This window comes from Salvelinus alpinus, chromosome 1 (genome assembly GCF_045679555.1).
Source record: "Salvelinus alpinus chromosome 1, SLU_Salpinus.1, whole genome shotgun sequence".
In the NCBI taxonomy this organism is placed as follows: domain Eukaryota; kingdom Metazoa; phylum Chordata; class Actinopteri; order Salmoniformes; family Salmonidae; genus Salvelinus; species Salvelinus alpinus.
The window spans coordinates 7,432,504-7,453,563 of record NC_092086.1 but is presented as its reverse complement, the minus strand read 5'-3'; the positions used below and the strand labels follow the sequence as shown (position 1 = coordinate 7,453,563).

The 21,060-nt window shown below is 48.1% G+C and overlaps 2 protein-coding genes across 2 annotated transcripts in view; one reads left to right on the top strand and one right to left on the bottom strand.

Annotated features, from left to right (window-relative positions):
- Window positions 1–6,828, top strand: part of LOC139568283 (NLR family CARD domain-containing protein 3-like) — a 164,683-nt gene extending 157,855 nt beyond the window's left edge. Inside the window, exons 8-11 of the mRNA XM_071390064.1 lie at window positions 985–1,158; window positions 4,173–4,346; window positions 4,578–4,624; window positions 5,116–6,828. Coding sequence (XP_071246165.1) covers window positions 985–1,158; window positions 4,173–4,346; window positions 4,578–4,624; window positions 5,116–5,648 — 928 coding nt within the window. The 3' untranslated portion in view covers window positions 5,649–6,828. The remainder of the gene's footprint in view (window positions 1–984; window positions 1,159–4,172; window positions 4,347–4,577; window positions 4,625–5,115) is intronic.
- An 11,497-nt stretch (window positions 6,829–18,325) lies between these two features.
- Window positions 18,326–20,111, bottom strand: LOC139540095 (keratin-associated protein 4-6-like). The gene is made up of 3 exons (XM_071343658.1): window positions 20,036–20,111; window positions 19,068–19,553; window positions 18,326–18,975 (listed from the first exon to the last, which is right to left on the bottom strand). The coding sequence occupies exons 1-3, from the start codon at window positions 20,109–20,111 to the stop codon at window positions 18,326–18,328; spliced, it is 1,212 nt and encodes a 403-aa protein (XP_071199759.1).
- Window positions 20,112–21,060: the final 949 nt, after the last annotated feature.

Here is a 21,060-nt window from a genome sequence, read left to right as displayed (position 1 = left end):
CTTAGTTTCCTGATTCAGATCTGTTCAAACCAACTCTTAGTGTTATTATTCATTATTTATTTATGATTTGTATTAATCAAGTCATAATCAGGATTAATTTAGTATTGTTTAGAAACGTGTTATCTACTCCCTTAGACAGAAAATTACTCCAGTCATCATCCACAGTTCAGTTACTATTGGGCAAAACACAACCCAAAACACAACCAAAACAAACTGCAAATGCAACCAATGAGTTTGGAACCAAATACTACACTTTTGACTACTTTAATACACTATAAGTAAATTGATCAGAATATTTACGACTTCTTCAAATTATCAAAGTATGGGGGGACTAGATACATAAAGTGCTTTCATTTCTAAATGGTGAAACAGATATGTATTAAAATACCCTCAAATAAAAGGTGACATTATATACTGTCACCTCATATGAAACATTTGATCTGAAATCCAAAATGTTGGAGTATAGAGACACATTTAAAATGTTAGCTTCACTGTCATTATAGATATGGTGTGGACTGTATACTCAATACAATCTAAATCTGATACCTCACTGTCATTATAGATATGGTGTGGACTGTTTACTCAATACAATCTAAATCTGATACCTCACTGTCATTATAGATATGGTGTGGACTGTTTACTCAATACAATCTAAATCTGATACCTCACTGTCAAAATAGATATGGTGTGGACTGTATACTCAATACAATCTAAATCTGATACCTCACTGTCTGTCTTTTGACTGATACTGCTTTTTAAACTGGTCTGGTCAGTCTACTCAAATATTTGTACTATACATGTTTCTATCTGCAGGCAATACTTTGATCATTTGTCATTTCTAATAATGAAACATCCATTTATGAATAGATATGTGGCAGGTTTCAGGACACTGATATATCTGAAAATGTTGAATAAATATACTGCCACTATTTTTACCACCAAAAAATATCAGTGTGATTTTAATATGATTTGACTCTTTGTCAGGCTGTCAGGCTGTGGAGTCACAGAGGAAGGCTGTGCTTCTCTGGTCTCAGCTCTGAGGTCAAACCCCTCACACCTGAGAGAGCTGGACCTGAGTAACAATGACCTGAAGGATTCAGGAGTGAAGCTGCTCTCTGCTGGACTGGGGAATCCCCACTGTAAACTGGAGACTCTGAGGTCAGTATTCCTGTAGTTGGTCAACAAGTGATAACTGTTCACCAGATCCACATGTGTTTACCAGACACACATAGTCCACACCATATGTGTTTGGACAGTGAAGCTTACAGTTTTACATTTGGTGTTATGCTCCAGCATTTTGGATTTGAGATAGAATGTTTCATATTAGGTGACAGTACAGAATGTCACCTTTTATTTGAGGTTAAAGGTGAGAGGTTAGCATGTTTTATTTTTCTAAACGGTGAAACAGACATGTATTAAACTACCCTCAAATAAAAGGTGATACCCTCAAAGAATAGCAGTGTGGTTTAAGGCACAAGGCGAGACCCAGATGACACGGGAGGCAGATGGTTAGAGTCTTTGATATTTATTAATATACTAAAAGGGGAAGGCAAGAGAATGGTCGTGGACAGGCAAAAGGTCATAACCAGATCAGAGTCCAGGAGGTACAGTGTGGCAGGCAGGCTAGAGGTCAGGACAGGCAGAATGGTCAGGCAGGCTAGAGGTCAGGACAGGCAGAATGGTCAGGCAGGCTAGAGGTCAGGACAGGCAGAATGGTCAGGCAGGCTAGAGGTCAGGACAGGCAGAATGGTCAGGCAGGCTAGAGGTCAGGCAGAATGGTCAGGCAGGCTAGAGGTCAAGACAGGCAGAATGGTCAGGCAGGCTAGAGGTCAGGACAGGCAGAATGGTCAGGCAGGCTAGAGGTCAGGACAGGCAGAATGGTCAGGCAGGCTAGAGGCAGGCAGAATGGTCAGGCAGGCTAGAGGTCAGGACAGGCAGAATGGTCAGGCAGGCTAGAGGTCAGGACAGGCAGAATGGTCAGGCAGGCTAGAGGTCAGGACAGGCAGAATGGTCAGGCAGGCTAGAGGTCAGGCAGGCTAGAGGTCAGGACAGGCAGAATGGTCAGGCAGGCTAGAGGTCAGGACAGGCAGAATGGTCAGGCAGGCTAGAGGTCAGGACAGGCAGACTGGTCAGGCAGGCTAGAGGTCAGGACAGGCAGAATGGTCAGGCAGGCTAGAGGTCAGGCAGACTAGAGGTCAGGACAGGCAGAAAGGTCAGGCAGGCTAGAGGTCAGGACAGGCAGAAAGGTCAGGCAGGCTAGAGGTCAGGACAGGCAGAATGGTCAGGCAGGCTCGAGGTCAGGACAGGCAGAATGGTCAGGCAGGCTAGAGGTCAGGACAGTCAGAATGGTCAGGCAGGCTAGAGGTCAGGACAGGCAGAAAGGTCAGGCAGACTAGAGGTGAGGACAGGCAGAATGGTCAGGCAGGCTAGAGGTCAGGCAGAATGGTCAGGCAGGCTAGAGGTCAAGACAGGCAGAATGGTCAGGCAGGCTAGAGGTCAGGACAGGCAGAATGGTCAGGCAGGCTAGAGGTCAGGGCAGGCAGAATGGTCAGGCAGGCTAGAGGTCAGGCAGGCTAGAGGTCAGGACAAGCAGAATGGTCAGTCAGGCTAGAGGTCAGGACAGGCAGAATGGTCAGGCAGGCTAGAGGTCAGGCAGACTAGAGGTCAGGACAAGCAGAAAGGTCAGGCAGGCTAGAGGTCAGGACAGGCAGAAAGGTCAGGCAGGCTAGAGGTCAGGACAGGCAGAATGGTCAGGCAGGCTCGAGGTCAGGACAGGCAGAATGGTCAGGCAGGCTAGAGGTCAGGACAGTCAGAATGGTCAGGCAGGCTAGAGGTCAGGACAGGCAGAAAGGTCAGGCAGACTAGAGGTGAGGACAGGCAGAATGGTCAGGCAGGCTAGAGGTCAGGACAGGCAGAATGGTCAGGCAGGCTAGAGGTCAGGACAGGCTGAATGGTCAGGCAGACTAGAGGTCAGGACAGGCAGAATGGTCAGGCAGGCTAGAGGTCAGGACAGGCAGAATGGTCAGGCAGGCTAGAGGTCAGGACAGGCAGAATGGTCAGGCAGGCTAGAGGTCAGGACAGGCAGAATGGTCAGGCAGGCTAGAGGTCAGGACAGGCAGAATGGTCAGGCAGGCTAGAGGTCAGGACAGGCAGAATGGTCAGGCAGGCTAGAGGTCAGGACAGGCAGAATGGTCAGGCAGGCGGGTACAGAGTCCAGAAAACAGGCAAGGGACAAAAAGAATAGAAGCAGGAGTAGGGAAAAACGCTGGTTGACTTGATGAACATACAAGACGAACTGATACAGAGAAACAGGAAACACAGGGATATATACACCAGGGAAACACAGGGATATATACACCAGGGAAACACAGGGATATATACACCAGGGAAACACAGGGATAAATACACCAGGGAAACACAGGGATATATACACCAGGGAAACACAGGGATATATACACCAGGGAAACACAGGGATATATACACCAGGGAAACACAGGGATATATACACCAGGGAAACACAGGGATATATACACCGGGAAACACAGGGATAAATACACCAGGGAAACACAGGGATATATACACCAGGGAAACACAGGGATATATACACCAGGGAAACACAGGGATATATACACCAGGGAAACACAGGGATATATACACCAGGGAAACACAGGGATATATACACCAGGGAAACACAGGGATATGTACACCAGGGATATATACACCAGGGAAACACAGGGAAACACAGGGATATGTACACCAGGGATATATACACCAGGGAAACACAGGGATATATACACCAGGGAAACACAGGGATATATACACCAGGGAAACACAGGGATATATACACCAGGGAAACACAGGGATATATACACCAGGGAAACACAGGGATATGTACACCAGGGATATATACACCAGGGATATATACACCAGGGATATATACACCAGGGAAACACAGGGATATATACACCAGGGAAACACAGGGATATATACACCAGGGAAACACAGGGATATATACACCAGGGAAATAAGCGACACCTGGAGGGGGTGGAGACAATCACAAGACAGGTGAAACAGATCAGGGTGTGACATGAATATGGAGAAAAATATACTGCCACTATTTTCACCACTAAAGAATAACAGTGTGATTTTAATATGATTTGACTCTTTGTCAGGCTGTCAGGCTGTCTAGTCACAGAGGAAGGCTGTGCTTCTCTGGTCTCAGCTCTGAGGTCAAACCCCTCACACCTGAGAGAGCTGGACCTGAGCTACAATCACCCAGGAGACTCAGGAGTCAGACTGCTCTCTGCTGGACTGGAGGATCCACACTGCAGACTGGAGAAACTCAAGTATGTAGAGGGTTTATGTCAATGTTCATATCAGACATGTTTGACTTATCAGGCTAGTTAAGACAAACATTCTGACCAACAGTTGGACAAAGTTATATGCTGACTGTGTGTGTGTGTGTGTGTGTGTGTGTGTGTGTGTGTGTGTGTGTGTGTGTGTGTGTGTGTGTGAGTTCAGGTGTGAGTTCAGGTGTATCCCTCAATGACTGTCTGTTCTTCTGCTTACCGCTACAGTGTGGAACATGGTGGAGAGAACAGAATGAAACCTGGGCTTAGAAAATGTGAGTGTTGACTGCTGTGAAGAATATGACTAAGAATAAGTCTTAATTCAAGTTAAGTCAAAGTCAAAGACCACCATCATTACTGACTTGGTCATATTAAATATCAGCTGTAGTTCTACAGAAGCAGAAATCAGGGACACCAACGTTTACAAAGAGTTGCTTTGACAATGTGTGTGTGTGTGTGTGTGTGTGTGTGTGTGTGTGTGTGTGTGTGTGTGTGTGTGTGTGTGTGTGTGTGTGTGTGTGTGTGTGTGTGTGTGTGTGTGTGTGTGTGTGTGTGTGTGTGTGTGTGTGTGTGTAATTAATGGGAATAAGTGTGTTTTATATTACCATACAGTATAACATATGATCATTCAACAAGTCTCAAGTTACCTTAACTTCTCCTTTTGATACCTAGAAACATCTACATTAAATGAATTAGTGAAAAGTGAGTTAACATTCTAATGTGAATGATGATGATTTCTAATATTGTGTCTGGTTTCATCCATCAGATGTCTGTGATCTCACACTGGACCCAAACACAGTAAACAGACTCCTCTCTCTGTCTGAGGAGAACAGAAAGGTGACATGGAGGAGAGAGGAGCAGCCGTATCCTGATCACCCAGAGAGATTTGAGGACTGTGGACAGGTGCTGTGTAGAGAGGGTCTGACTGGGCGCTGTTACTGGGAGGTAGAGTGGAGTGGGATAATGGGGGCTGATATAGGAGTGACATATAAAGGAATCAGCAGGAGAGGAGGGGTTAATGACTGTTGTCTTGGATACAATGACAAGTCCTGGAGTCTGATCTGCTATGACAACAGTTACACTGCCTGGCACAATAATAATCACACTACCATAGACGTCCTCCCCTCCAGCTCCCACAGAGTAGGAGTGTATCTGGACTGGCCAGCCGGCACTCTGTCCTTCTATAGAGCCTCCTCTGACACACTGACCCACCTGATCACATTCACCTCCACATTCACTGAGCCCCTCTATCCAGGGTTTAGGGTTTGGTTTGATGGCGACTCAGTGTCCCTGAAATAATAACCTGACACACACACACACACACACACACACTGGACACACACAGACACACACTGGACAGACACACACACACACATTCACTGAGCCCCTTTATCCAGGGTTTTGGGTTTATGTTGACTCCTCAGTGTCCCTGAAATAATAACCTGACACACAAACACACACACACTGGACAGACACACACACACTGGACACACACACACACACACACACACACTGGACACACACAGACACACACTGGACAGACACACACACACACACTGGACACACACACACACTCACTGTCCCTGAAATAATAACCTCACACACACACACACACTGGACAGACACACACACCCACACACACTGGACACACACATACACACACACACACACACACACTGGACAGACACACACAGACACACACTGGACAGACACACACACACACGCTCAGACACACTGGACACACACTCACACACTGGACACACACTGAACACACACTCACACTGGACAGATACACATCCGGGACACACACACACACACACACACACACTGGACACACACACACTCGACACACACACACTGGACAAACACACACTCGACACACACACACACACACTCAGCAAACACACACACACACACACACACAGGACACACACACAGATACTGGACATGCACACACAGGACATGCACACACAGGACACGCACACACAGTGGACACACAGGACACACATACACACACACACTTGACAAACACACACACTTTCGACAAACACACACTGACACTGGACACACACTGGACAAACAAACACACACACACACACACACACACACACACTGGAGAAACACACACACACACAGGACACACACACACATTCGTGTCTTCCTATAATTGTGACAATAACACTGTTAAAATACCAATGTGATCATTTGTTGTCTTTTATGTTGAATAACAAATTGTATAATTATATATGGACATACGCTCCATAGTTGTACAAGTATACAAGGATATATTGTACTTTTCATAATAAAACATAGTTGAAACAAGAAAAGCCTGTTAATTGTGAAAACAGTTTGGTTATTGATGTTACGTTTCCTCTGTCAGGTTGACGTTAACCTGCGACTGGTTGAAACATGAAACTAATATGAAATGAAATACAAAACAATTAAATATGTGGAATTGAATTAAACAAATTGTACAACAGAGTGTTGTGATGCAGGGTTACTATAGTAACAGAGTGTTGTGATGCAGGGTCACTATAGCAACAGAGTGTTGTAATGCAGGGTTACTATAGCAACAGAGTGTTGTAATGCAGGGTTACTATAGCAACAGAGTGTTGTGATGCAGGGTCACTATAGCAACAGAGTGTTGTGATGCAGGGTTACTATAGCAACATAGTGTTGTGATACAGGGTCACTATAGCAACAGAGTGTTGTAATGCAGGGTTACTATAGCAACAGAGTTCTCTCTCTTCTGCTCTCTCACTCTCTTTTATTTCTCAGCCTGCTCTCTGCTGTCCGCTCTCTCTGCTCTCTCTGCTCTCTCTGCTCTCTCCCTCCCTGCTCTCTCTTCTCTCTCAGCCTGCTCTCTGTCTGCTCTCTCTGTTCTCTCTTTTCTCTGCTCTCTGCTCTCTCACTCTATGCTCTCTCACTCTCTCTTTGCTTTCTCAGTCTGCGCTCTCTGCTCTCTATTGCTCTCTCAGCACTCTCTACTCTCCCTCTGCTCTCTCTCTGCTTTTTCTATCTGCTCTCTGTCTCTCTCTCTGCTCTCTGCTCTGCTCTCCCTGCTATCTCTCTCTGCTCTCTCTCTCTCTGCTCTCTCTGCTTGCTCTCTCTCTGCTCTCTCTCTGCTCTCGCTCTCTCTCAGCTCTCTCTTCTCTCAGCACTCTCTGTTCTCTCTGCTCTCTCTCTCTGCTCTCTCTCTGCCCTCTCTGTTCTCTCTCTGCTCTCTCTCTCTCTGCTCTCTCTGCTGTCTCTCTCTGCTCTCTCTGCTGTCTATCTCTGCTCTCTCTGTCCTCTCTGCTCTTTCTCTCTGCTCTCTTTTCTCTCTCTCTCTGTTCTCTGCTCTCTCTCCCTCTGCTCTTTCTGCTCTGTTCTCTCTGCTCTCTCTCTTTTCTCTGCTCTCTCTGCACTCTCTTCTCTCTGCTCTCTCTTTGCTTTCTCAGCCTGCTCTCTGTCTCTCTGCTCTCTCTCTCCCTCTGCTCTCTCTGCCCTCTTCTCTCTCTGCCTTCTCTGCTCTCTCTCACTCTGCCCTCTCCCCTCTTTCTCTCTCTCTCTGCTCTCTCTCTATGCTCTCTCTGTGCTCAGCTCACTCAGCTCTCTGCCTTCTGCTCTCTCTCTGCTCTTTCTCTCTGCTCTCTGTCTCTGTTCTCTGCTCTCTCTGCTCTGCTCTCCCTGCTATCTCTCTCTGCTATCTCAGTCTCTGCTCTCTCTGTTCTCTATGCTCTGCTTTCTCTCTCTCTGCTCTCGCTCTCTCTGCTCTCTCTTCTCTCAGCACTCTCTGTTCTCTCTGCTCTCTCTCTCTCTGCTCTCTCTCTGCCTTCTCTGTTCTCTCTCACTCTATTCTCTCTCTCTGCTCTCTCTCTCTGCTGTCTATCTCTGCTCTCTCTATCCTCTGCTCTCTCTGCTCTCGCTCTTCTCTCTCTGCCCTCTCTCTTCTCTCTGTTCTCTGCTCTCTCTCCCTCTGCTTTTTCTGCTCTGTTCTCTCTGCCCTCTCTCTTCTCTCTGCTCTCTCTCTGTTCTCTGCTCTCTCTCTCTGCTTTCTCAGCCTGCTCTCTCTCTGTTCTCTGCTCTCTCTCTCTGCTCTCTCAGCCTGCTCTCTCTCTCTGCTCTCTCAGCCTGCTCTGTCTGCTCTCTCTGCTCTCTCTTTTCTCTGCTCTCTCTCTGCTCTCACTCTATGCTCTCTCACTCTCTCTTTGCTTTCTCAGCCTGCTCTCTCTCTCTGCTCTCTGTTCTCTGCTCTCTCTCTCCCTCCTCTGCTCTCTCTCTGCCTTCTCTGCTCTCTCTCACTCTGCCCTCTCCCCTCTTTCTCTCTCTCTGCTCTCTCTCTATGCTCTCTCTGTGCTCAGCTCACTCAGCTCTCTGCCTTCTGCTCTCTCTCTGCTCTTTCTCTCTGCTCTCTGTCTCTGTTCTCTGCTCTCTCTGCTCTGCTCTCCCTGCTATCTCTCTCTGCTATCTCAGTCTCTGCTCTCTCTGTTCTCTATGCTCTGCTTTCTCTCTCTCTGCTCTCGCTCTCTCTGCTCTCTCTTCTCTCAGCACTCTCTGTTCTCTCTGCTCTCTCTCTGCCTTCTCTGTTCTCTCTCACTCTATTCTCTCTCTCTGCTCTCTCTCTCTGCTGTCTATCTCTGCTCTCTCTATCCTCTGCTCTCTCTGCTCTCGCTCTTCTCTCTCTGCCCTCTCTCTTCTCTCTGTTCTCTGCTCTCTCTCCCTCTGCTTTTTCTGCTCTGTTCTCTCTGCCCTATCTCTTCTCTCTGCTCTCTCTCTGTTCTCTGCTCTCTCTCTCTGCTTTCTCAGCCTGCTCTCTCTCTGTTCTCTGCTCTCTCTCTCTGCTCTCTCAGCCTGCTCTCTCTGCTCTCTCAGCCTGCTCTGTCTGCTCTCTCTGCTCTCTCTTTTCTCTGCTCTCTCTCTGCTCTCACTCTATGCTCTCTCACTCTCTCTTTGCTTTCTCAGCCTGCTCTCTCTCTCTGCTCTCTGTTCTCTGCTCTCTCTCTCCCTCTGCTCTCTCTCTGCCTTCTCTGCTCTCTCTCACTCTGCCCTCTCCCCTCTCTCTGCTCTCTCTCTATGCTCTCTCTGTGCTCAGCTCGCTCAGCTCTCTCTGCCATCTGCTCTCTCTCTGCTCTTTCTCTCTGCTCTCTGTCTCTGTTCTCTCTGCTCTGCTCTCCCTGCTCTCTTCTCTCTCAGCACTCTCTGTTCTCTCTCTCTGCCTTCTCTGTTCTCTGCTCTCTCTCTGCCTTCTCTGTTCTCTCTCACTCTGCTCTCTCTCTCTGCTCTCTCTCTCTGCTGTCTCTCTGCTCTCGCTCTGCTCTCTCTGCCCTCTCTTTTCTCTCTCTCTGCTATATCTTTGCTTTCTCAGCCTGCTCTCTCTCTCTGTTCTCTGCTCTCTCTCTGCTCTCTCAGCCTGCTCTCTCTCTCTCCTCTCTCTCTCTCCCTCTGCTCTCTCAGCCTGCTCTCCCTCTCTGCTCTCTCTCTCCCTCTGCTCTTCTGCTCTCTCTTTTCTCTGCTCTCTCTCTGCTCTCACTCTATGCTCTCTCACTCCCTCTTTGCTTTCTCAGCCTGCTCTCTCTCTCTGTTCTCTGCTCTCTCTCTGCCTTCTCTGCTCTCTCTCTCTGCTTTCTCACTCTCTTTGCTTTCTCAGCCTGCTCTCTGCTCTCTCTGGTCTCTGCTCTCTCTCTCCCTCCGCTCTCTCTCACTCTGCCCTCTCCTCTCTCTCTCTCTCTCTCTTTGCTCTCTCAGCCTACTCTCTGCTCTCTCTCTGCTCTCTCTCTCTATGCTCTCTCTGTGCTCTGCTCGCTCTGCTCTCTCTGCTCTCTCTCTCACCCTGCTCTCTCTCCCTCTCTTCTCTCTCACTCTGCTCTTTCTCTATGTTCTCTGCTCTCTCTCTTTCTCTACTCTTCTTGCTCTGCTTTCTCTCTGCTCTCTGATCTATCTCTCCCTCTGCTCTCTCTGCTCTCTTTTCTCTGCTCGCTCTCTGCTCGCTCTCTGACCTCTCTGCTCTCTGCTTTCTCTCTCTTTGCCCTCTGCTCTATCTGCTCTCACTCTCTTTGCTTTCTGCTCTCTCTCTCTCTCTGCTCTCTCAGCCTGCTCTCTCTGCCCTCGCTCTTCTCTCTGCTCTCTCACTCTGCTCTCTCCCTCTCTCTCTCTGCTCTCTCTCTGTTCTCTGATCTCTCTCCCTCTGCTCTCTCTTCTCTGCCCTCTCTGCTCTCTCACTCTCTCTTTGCTTTCTCAGCCTGCTTTCTGCTCTCTCTCTCTCTCTGCTCTCTGCTCTCTCAGCCTGCTCGCTCTCTCTGCTCTCTCTGCCCTCGCTCTTCTCTCTGCTCTCTCGCTCTGCTCTCTCTCTCTCTCTCTCTCTCTCTCCCTCGCTCTCTCTCTCTCTGCTCTCTCTCTCTCTCTCTCTTCTCTCTCTTTCTCTCTCTCTCTCTCTCTCTCTCTCTCCCCTCTTATTCAATCTCTTTAAATGCAGCAATCAGCAGACCAGGATTCCCTGGACAGAGCTGCTAAGAGAACGAGGGAGGGCTGGGACGTGTGTGTGTGTGTGGGTGTGTGTGTGTGTGTGTGTGTGTGTGTGTGTGTGTGTGTGTGTGTGTAATATTCACAACTCTAAATGTAATTTGTGTCTAGATTCCACAGGGATGCTGGCCCATGTTGACTCCAATGCTTCCCACAGTTGTGTCCAGTTGGTTGAATGTCCTTTGGGTGGTGGACCATTCTTGATACACACGGGGAAACTGTTGAATGTGGGAAAACCCGGCAACGTTGCAGTTCTTGACACACTCAAACCGGTGCGCCTGGCACCTACTACCATAACTCGTTGGTATGGTATCAATCGACTCTAAGAGGTTCATTAAAATATTGACTTTAAAACTATGCCTCTGATGTGTTTCTTCATCACCAACAGGAAAGACAAGTTTACATTTTGTTTCCCTCTTGATTTATTTATCCATCTGCTCCTGTGTCCTAAAAAAGGCCATTTCATTCATCCCAACAACAGTTACACATGTTGGATGTGTTGAGTGATTACTGCATACTAACTTAATTAAACAGTCTTTATACGGATCGTCCCAAAGCATATCTACAGAGGGGGAACTAAAGTGTTCATCAGTTGATACATAGTTGAATGTGAGGTAGATAGACGGATCGTCCCAAAGCATATCTACAGAGGGGGAACTAAAGTGTTCATCAGTCGATACATAGTTGAATGTGAGGTAGATAGACGGATCGTCCCAAAGCATATCTACAGAGGGGGAACTAAAGTGTTCATCGGTCGATACATAGTTGAATGTGAGGTAGATAGTCTGTAGACTGTCAACGAAGCTCAACTTGCGTTTCACTTTATTTGGATCATCCCAAAGCATATCTAGAGATAGATTATTATATACTGTATATATATATTTGTTTAACCTTTTATTTAACTAGGCAGGTCCGTTAAGAACAAATTCTTATTTACAATAACGGCCTATCAGAAGGCCTCCTGCAGGGACGGGGGCTGGGTTTAAAAATATAGGTTACAAAACACACATCACGACAAGAGAGACACAACACTACATAAAGAGACCTGAGACAACAATATATGGCAGGAACACATGACAACAACATGGCAGCAACACAACATGACAACAGCATGGTAGCAACACATGACAACACAGCATGGTAGCAACACAACATGACAACAACATGGTAGCAACACAACATGACAACACAACATGGTAGCAACACAACATGACAACACAACATGACAACAACATGGTAGCAACACAACATGACAACACAACATGGTAGCAACACAACATGACAACAACATGGTAGCAACACAACATGACAACGACATGGTAGCAACACAACATGACAACACAACATGGTAGCAACACAACATGACAACAACATGGTAGCAACACAACATGACAACACAACATGGTAGCAACACAACATGACAACAACATGGTAGCAACACAACATGACAACGACATGGTAGCAACACAACATGACAACACAACATGGTAGCAACACAACATGACAACAACATGGTAGCAACACAACATGACAACAACATGGTAGCAACACCACATGACAACACAACATGACAGCAACATGGTAGCAACACAACATGACAACACAACATGGTAGCAACACAACATGACAACAACATGGTAGCAACACAACATGACAACACAACATGACAACAACATGGTAGCAACACATGACAACACAACATGGTAGCAACACAACAAGACAACAACATGGTAACAACACAACATGACAACACGGCATGGTAGCAACACAACATGACAACAACATGGTAGAAACACAACATGACAACAACATGGTAGCAACACAACATGACAACAACATGGTAGCAACACAACATGACAACAACATGTTAGCAACACAACATGACAACAACATGGTAGCAACACAACATGACAACAACATAGTAGCATCCAACCGCCATGTCTTCGTGAGACGCAGAGTAGGTGAACGGATGTGTGGTTCCCACCGTGAAGCATGGCGGAGGAGGTGTGATGTTGTGGGGGTGCTTTGCTGGTGACACCGTCTGTGATTTATTTTAATAATTCAAGGCATACTTAAGCAGAGGGCGAGAGAGAGAGAAAGAGAGCGCCAGGGAGTGACAGACACTATAATATCTGCTAATCGTTATCCTCTGTTCTATGAGTCACGATCAGTCATTGGGTATTATTATGAACCTCGTCAGCATGGAAACACCAGCATCCTACACGTTCGTTTTGGCAGCGTTGGAGACGGTGTCTCGTCATACTAATGGAGCTGATTTGAATTTAATTGAAAATGGGAGAGAGATGGAAGGGTGGAGGGAGAGATGGAGAGATGGAAGGATTGAGGGGGAGATGGATGGATTGAGGGAGAGATGGAAGGATGGAGAGTGAGATGGAAGGATGGAAGGATGGAGGGGGAGATGGAAGGATGGAGGGAGAGATGAAGGATGGATGGATGGAGGGGGAGATGGAAAGATGGAGGGGGAGTTGGAGGGGGAGATGGAAGGATGGAGGGGGAGATGGAAGGATGGAGGGAGAGATGGAAGGATGGAGGGAGAGATGGAAGGTTGGAGGCGAGAGCTGGAAGGATGGAGGGGGAGATGGAAGGATGGAGGGGGAGATGGAAGGATGGAGGGGGAGAGGGATGGAAGGAGACAGAAGGATGGAGGGGAGGGATGGACGGATGGAGGAAGAGATGAAAGGATGGAGGGGGAGAGGGATGGAAGGAGACAGAAGGATGGAGGGGAGAGGGATGGAAGGAGACAGAAGGATGGAGGGGAGAGGGATGGGGAGATGGAAGGTTGGAGGGGAGAGATGGAAGGATAGAGGGGGAGACAGAAAGATGGAGGGGGAGAGGGATGGAAGGAGACAGAAGGATGGAGGGGGAGAGGGATGGAAGGAGACAGAAGGATGGAGGGGGAGAGGGATGGAAGGAGACAGAAGGATGGAGGGGGAGAGGGATGGAAGGAGACAGAAGGATGGAGGGGAGAGGGATGGAAGGAGACAGAAGGATGGAGGGGAGAGGGATGGAAGGAGACAGAAGGATGGAGAGAGACATGACAAGGGGAAGAGAGAGATAGAGGGAAAGATGGTAAGATGTTGCTGGAGGTTTGAATAGGACAGAGAGAGAAGATGGAGGGAGGAAGATGGAGGGATGAAGGGAGATGACAGAGGGAGGAAGAGAGATGACAGAGAGAGGAAGATGAAGGGATGAAGAGAGAGACGTTAGGCTTTGTGGGGGCGCTAGAGCGTAGTTCCTGTCAACAAAGTTTAGTCTGAAGACCTTTCTTCGTGTGTGTGTGTGTGTGTGTGTGTGTGTGTGTGTGTGTGTGTGTGTGTGTGTGTGTGTGTGTATGTGTTGTGTTTGTACTCCAAGCCTGTCCTTTGGCCATGGATTCGTTAAATTAAATAAAAAAATACAAAAACATTTCATTAACGTCAAACAACATTAGCATCGTGGTCTGTTCTTAGCTAGGCACTGACACACACACACACACACACACGCACACACGCACACACGGCGTATGCATGCACTTGTCAGTGTGTTCTCCCTGTTCCTCCAGTCAGTGTTAATGTATCACAGTCAGACAGGCTCAGAGCTCAGTGACCTGTGTCAGACAAGAACCAGAGAGGAGAGAGAGAAGGGAGGAGAGAGGAGAGGGAGAGAGGAGAGAGAGAGAACGGAGAAGAGAGGAGAGAGAAGAGAGGAGAGGGGAGGGAGTGAGAGAGAGAGAGAGAAGCGAGAGGAGAGAGGAGAGGGGAGGGAGTGAGAGAGAAGCGAGAGGAGAGGAGAGAAGAGAGGAGAGAGAAGAGAGGAGAGAGGAGAGGGAGAGAGGAGAGAGAAGTGAGAGGAGAGGAGAGAGAAGAGAGGAGAGAGAAGAGAGGAGAGGGAGAGAGAGAGAACGGAGAAGAGAGGAGAGAGAAGAGAGGAGAGGGGAGGGAGTGAGAGAGAAGCATATGAAAACATATGATTTTATTAAATCAATGTACACTAAAAACAAATGTGCGGTTAAAATTGGCAACAAGCAAACAGACTTCTTCTCTCAGGGGCGGGGAGTGAAACAGGGCTGCCCAATAAGTCCAACATTATTTAACATCTACATTAATGAATTGGCAAAAACATTAGAAGAATCGGCAGCACCTGGTATCACCCTACACAACACTGAAATCAAGTGTCTGCTGTACGCAGATGACCTGGTGCTGCTGTCTCCCACTAAAGAGGGGTTACAGCAACACCTAGATCATCTTCACAGGTTCTGTCAGACTTGGGCTCTGACCGTTAACCTAAAAAAAACAAATATAATGATATTCCAAAAAAGGTCCGGAAATAAGGATGACAAATATAAATTCTATTTGGACACAGTTCTATTAGAACACACCAAAAACTACACATATCTAGGACTAAATATCAGCAACACAGGTAGCTTTCACATGGCTGTGAATGAGCTGAGAGACAAAGCAAGAAGAGCATTCTATGCCATTAAAAGGAACATCAAAATTGAAATTCCAATTAGAATCTGGCTCAAAATTTTTCAATCAGTTATAGAACCAATTGCTCTATATGGCAGTGAAGTATGGGGTCCGCTGTCTAATAATGAATTTACTAAATGGGACAAACATCCAATTGAAGTATTGCATGCAGAGTTTTGCAAGACTGTATTGCAAGTACAAAGAAAAACTCCAAATAACGCATGTAGGGCAGAATTGGGCCAATACCCCCTCCTCATTCGAATAGAAAAAAGAGCCATCAAATTTTACAACCATCTAAAAACAAGTGACCCTAAAACATTCCATCACACAGCTCTACAATGTCAAGAGATGAAACCAGAGAAGAGTCCCCTCAGCCAGCTGGTTCTGAGGCTCAGTTCACCAACCCAAACCAACCCCATAGAGCCTCGGGACAGCCCTCAGAAAATCTGGCCCAACCAAATCATCACAAAACAAAAAGAAAAATATATAACCTATTGGAAAGACACCACAAAAAATCAAAGTAAACTTCAATGCTATTTGGCTCTAAACAGACAGTACATGGTGGCAGACTATCTGACCACTGTGACTGATAGAAAACTGAGGAAAACATTGACTAGGTACAGACTCAGTGAGCACAGTCTGGCTATAGAGACCGGTCGTCACAGACAAACCTGGCTGCCCAGGGAGGACAGGCTGTGCTCACTCTGCTCCAGGGGAGAGGTAGAGACAGAAGTGCATTTCCTACTACACTGTGACAAATACTCAGACCTAAGAGCATATTTCTTTCCCAAAATTATAATTCAATACAAAGAATTTGAAACTATAAAAGATTAAGAAAAATTCAAATATTTATTGGGTGAAAAGCCAAAATGTGCAGTTTTGGCAGCCAAATATGTGTCCTCCTGCCACAGCCTGAGGGACAGCCAGTGAAAAATGCAAAGTAATGTTGATAATATTTCCCATTTAGCTTAGTTTTGTTTTGTCTTTCGTACCAGGTCATGTGTCTTCTCAGTCATGTTGACACTGGTCTACTACTGTTGCTTTAATGTATTGTTGTTCTGATTAATATTGTTGTTGTAGCTGTTATTAATGGTAATCCCATGTCCACTACTACTATTATTATTGCTGTTAATCCCACCATTTATTTATATATAAATATATATATATTTTGTGTATATATATACATATATATTTTATTTAAATTTTTCGATATGTATACTTTGACAATGTAAGTAATAATAACTTGCCATGTCAATAAAGTCAATTGAATTGAATTGAATTGAATTGAATTGAGAAGCGAGAGGAGAGGAGAGAGAAGAGAGGAGAGAGAAGAGAGGAGAGAGAGAAGAGAGGAGAGAGAAGAGAGGAGAGGAGAGAGAAGAGAGGAGAGAGGAAAAGAGAGAGGAGAGGGAGTGAGAGAAGCGAGAGGAGAGAGAAGAGAGGAGAGAGGAAAAGAGAGAGGAGAGGGAGTGAGAGAAGCGAGAGGAGAGAAGCGAGAGGAGAGAGAAGAGAGGAGAGAGAAGAGAGGAGAGAGAGGAGAGAGGAGAGGAGAGGAGAGAGAAGAGAGGAGAGAGGAGAAGAGGGAGTGAGAGAGAAGCGAGAGGAGAGAGAAGAGAGGAGAGAGAAGAGAGGAGAGGGAGGAGAGCACCACAGCAGCACAGAGGTTCAGTATGTTGACAGATATCAACTTTAACCGTAACAGTGATACATATCAGCACACAACAGGCCAGCCAGGTCGCTCTAGATTCACTTCCAAACTGGACGTCTGTCCATGTCCCGAGGACGTCAGGAGATGCCTTTAAAACCCACCGCTAGGGGGCAACGGTAGGTATGGGTGTTGCTAAGGGGGATGGTGAGCTCTATTACCATCAAGTAGGCATGGGTGTTGCTAGGGGTAACGGTGAGCTCTATTACTATCAAGTAGGCATGGGTGTTGCTAGGGGTAACGGTGAGCTCTATTACCATCAAGTAGGCTAAGGTGTTGCTAGGGGCAATGGTGAGCTCTATTACCTTCAAGTAGGCATGGGTGTTGCTAGGGGTAACGGTGAGCTCTATTACCATCAAGTAGGCTAAGGTGTTACTAGGGGCAACGGTGAGCTCTATTACCATCAAGTAGGCTTAGGTGTTGCTAGGGGTAACGGTGAGCTTTATTACCATCAAGTAGGCTTATGTGTTGCTAGGGGCAACGGTGAGCTCTATTTTCATCAAGTAGGCGTGTGTGTTGCTAGGGGTAACGGTGATCTCTATTACCATCAAGTAGCCTTGGGTGTTGCTAGGGAGTGAGCTCTATTACCATCAAGTAGACTTGGGTGTTGCTAGGGAGTGAGCTCTATTACCATCAAGTAGCCTTGGGTGTTGCTATGGAGTGAGCTCTATTACCATCAAGTAGCCTTGGGTGTTGCTAGGGAGTGAGCTCTATTACCATCAAGTAGCCTTGGGTGTTGCTATGGAGTGAGCTCTATTACCATCAAGTAGCCTTGGGTGTTGCTAGGGAGTGAGCTCTATTACCATCAAGTAGACTTGGGTGTTGCTATGGAGTGAGCTCTATTACCATCAAGTAGACTTGGGTGTTGCTAGGGAGTGAGCTCTATTACCATCAAGTAGACTTGGGTGTTGCTATGGAGTGAGCTCTATTACCATCAAGTAGACTAGGGTGTTGCTATGGAGTGAGCTCTATTACCATCAAGTAGACTTGGGTGTTGCTAGGGAGTGAGCTCTATTACCATCAAGTAGACTTGGGTGTTGCTAGGGAGTGAGCTCTATTACCATCAAGTAGACTAGGGTGTTGCTATGGAGTGAGCTCTATTACCATCAAGTAGACTTGGGTGTTGCTAGGGAGTGAGCTCTATTACCATCAAGTAGACTTGGGTGTTGCTAGGGAGTGAGCTCTGGCTCAGAGGGTCATGTGTTCAATCCCAGTGCTACACACTCATTTCCTTGTTAACCTTTAACCCTTAATAATTCAGAATTAATGCCTAAACCAAACCCAATCCCAAAGCTTAAACCTTAATTTAGCCTTTTGTAATGAATGCAGGAGGAACCGCAGCAGGAGGAACCGCAGCAGGACGAACCGCAGCAGGACGAACCGCAGCAGGAGGAACCGCAGGAGGAGGAACCGCAGCAGGAGGAACCGCAGGAGGAAGAGCCGCAGCAGGAGGAGCCGCAGCAGGAGGAACCGCAGCATGAGGAACCGCAGCAGGACGAACCGCAGCAGGACGAACCGCAGGAGGAGGAGCCGCAGCAGGAGGAACCGCAGGAGGAGGAACCGCAGCAGGAGGAACCGCAGCAGGAGGAACCGCAGCAGGACGAACCGCAGCAGGACGAACCGCAGGAGGAGGAGCCGCAGCAGGAGGAACCGCAGGAGGAGGAACCGCAGCAGGAGGAGACGCAGCAGGAAGATCCGCACCAGAAGGAACCGCAGCAGGAGGAACCGCAGCAGGAGGAGCCGCAGCAGGAGGAACCGCAGCAGGAGGAACCGCAGCAGGAGGAACCGCAGCAGGACGAACCGCAGCAGGAGGAACCGCAGCAGGAGGAACCGCAGCAGGACGAACCGCAGCAGGAGGAACCGCAGCAGGAGGAGCCGCAGCAGGAGGAACCGCAGCAGGACGAACCGCAGCAGGAGGAACCGCAGCAGGACGAACCGCAGCAGGAGGACCCGCAGCAGGAGGAGCCGCAGCAGGAGGAACCGCAGCAGGAGGAGACGCAGCAGGAGAGGAACCGCAGCAGGAGGAACCGCAGCAGGACGAACCGCAGCAGGAGGAACCGCAGGAGGAGGAACCGCAGCAGGACGAACCGCAGCAGGAGGAACCGCAGCAGGAGGAGCCGCAGCAGGAGGAAACGCAGCAGGACGAACCGCAGCAGGAGGAACCGCAGCAGGACGAACCGCAGCAGGAGGACCCGCAGCAGGAGGAGCCGCAGCAGGAGGAACCGCAGCAGGAGGAAACGCAGCAGGAGGATCCGCAGCAGGAGGAACCGCAGCAGGAGGAACCGCAGCAGGAGGAACCGCAGCAGGAGGAACCGCAGCAGGAGGAACCGCAGCAGGAGGAGACGCAGCAGGAGAGGAACCGCAGCAGGAGGAACCGCAGCAGGAGGAACCGCAGCAGGAGGATCCGCAGCAGGAGGAACCGCAGCAGGACGAACCGCAGCAGGAGGAACCGCAGCAGGTTACTGTCAGACGTTGCTGATTTGTAGCCACTGTCAAGTGTGCTCCCTCTCAGGCCTCTAGGTCTCCAGGCTGCTCGTTATGGAGCACACCTGCCACCATCGTTAGATCAACCTCTCAGGCCTCTAGGTCACCAGGCTGCTCGTTATGGAGCACACCTGCCACCATCGTTAGATCAACCTCTCAGGCCTCTAGGTCACCAGGCTGCTCGTTATGGAGCACACCTGCCACCATCGTTAGATCAACCTCTCAGGCCTCTAGGTCACCAGGCTGCTCGTTATGGAGCACACCTGCCACCATCGTTAGATCAACCTCTCAGGCCTCTAGGTCACCAGGCTGCTCGTTATGGAGCACACCTGCCACCATCGTTAGATCAACCTCTCAGGCCTCTAGGTCTCCAGGCTGCTCGTTATGGAGCACACCTGCCACCATCGTTAGATCAACCTCTCAGGCCTCTAGGTCACCAGGCTGCTCGTTATGGAGCACACCTGCCACCATCGTTACATCAACCTGTCAGGCCTCTAGGTCTCCAGGCTGCTCGTTATGGAGCACACCTGCCACCATCGTTAGATCAACCTCTCCGGCCTCTAGGTCACCAGGCTGCTCGTTATGGAGCACACCTGCCACCATCGTTAGATCAACCTCTCAGGCCTCCTGAGTGGTTCCTGTCTGTGTGCTGTTAGTGGTTCCTGTCTGTGTGCTGTTAGTGGTTCCTGTCTCTGTGTTGTTAGTGTTTCCTGTCTGTGTGCTGTTAGTGTTTCCTGTCTGTGTGCTGTTAGTGTTTCCTGTCTGTGTGCTGTTAGTGGTTCCTGTCTGTGTGCTGTTAGTGTTTCCTGTCTGTGTGCTGTTAGTGTTTCCTGTGTGTGTGCTGTTAGTGGTTCCTGTCTGTGTGCTGTTAGTGTTTCCTGTCTGTGTGCTGTTAGTGTTTCCTGTCTGTGTGCTGTTAGTGGTTCCTGTCTGTGTGCTGTTAGTGTTTCCTGTCTGTGTGCTGTTAGTGGTTCCTGTCTGTGTGTTGTTAGTGTTTCCTGTCTGTGTGCTTTTAGTGGTTCCTGTCTGTGTGCTGTTAGTGGTTCCTGTCTGTGTGCTGTTAGTGTTTCCTGTCTGTGTGCTGTTAGTGGTTCCTCTCTGTGTGTTGTTAGTGGTTCCTGTCTGTGTTCTGTTAGTGTTTCCTGTCTGTGTGTTGTTAGTGGTTCCTGTCTGTGTGCTTTTCCTTTCTGTGTGTTGTTAGTGGTTCCTGTCTGTGTGCTGTTAGTGGTTCCTGTCTGTGTGCTGTTCCTGTCTGTGTGCTGTTAGTGTTTCCTGTCTGTGTGCTGTTAGTGGTTCCTGTCTGTGTGCTGTTAGTGGTTCCTGTCTGTGTCCTTTTCCTGTCTGTGTGCTGTTAGTGGTTCCTGTCTGTGTGCTTTTCCTGTCTATGTGCTGTTAGTGGTTCCTGTCTGTGTGCTGTTCCTGTCTGTGTGCTGTTAGTGGTTCCTGTTTATGTGCTGTTCCTGTCTGTGTGCTGTTAGTGGTTCCTGTCTGTGTGCTGTTAGTGTTTCCTGTCTGTGGTTCCTGTCTGTGTGCTGTTCCTGTCTGTGTGCTG

Bases quoted from the DNA above. Each gene is read 5' to 3' on its own strand.
- LOC139540095 (XM_071343658.1), bottom strand. From the start codon at position 20,111: ATGGTGGCAGGTGTGCTCCATAACGAGCAGCCTGGTGACCTAGAGGCC. The intron at 19,554-20,035 runs GTGTGCTCCATA...CATAACGAGCAG, and splicing joins TGATCTAACGATGGTGGCAG to CCTGGAGACCTAGAGGCCTG. The intron at 18,976-19,067 runs GTTCGTCCTGCT...CCTCCTGCTGCG, and splicing joins CTGCGGTTCCTCCTGCTGCG to GGTCCTCCTGCTGCGGTTCG.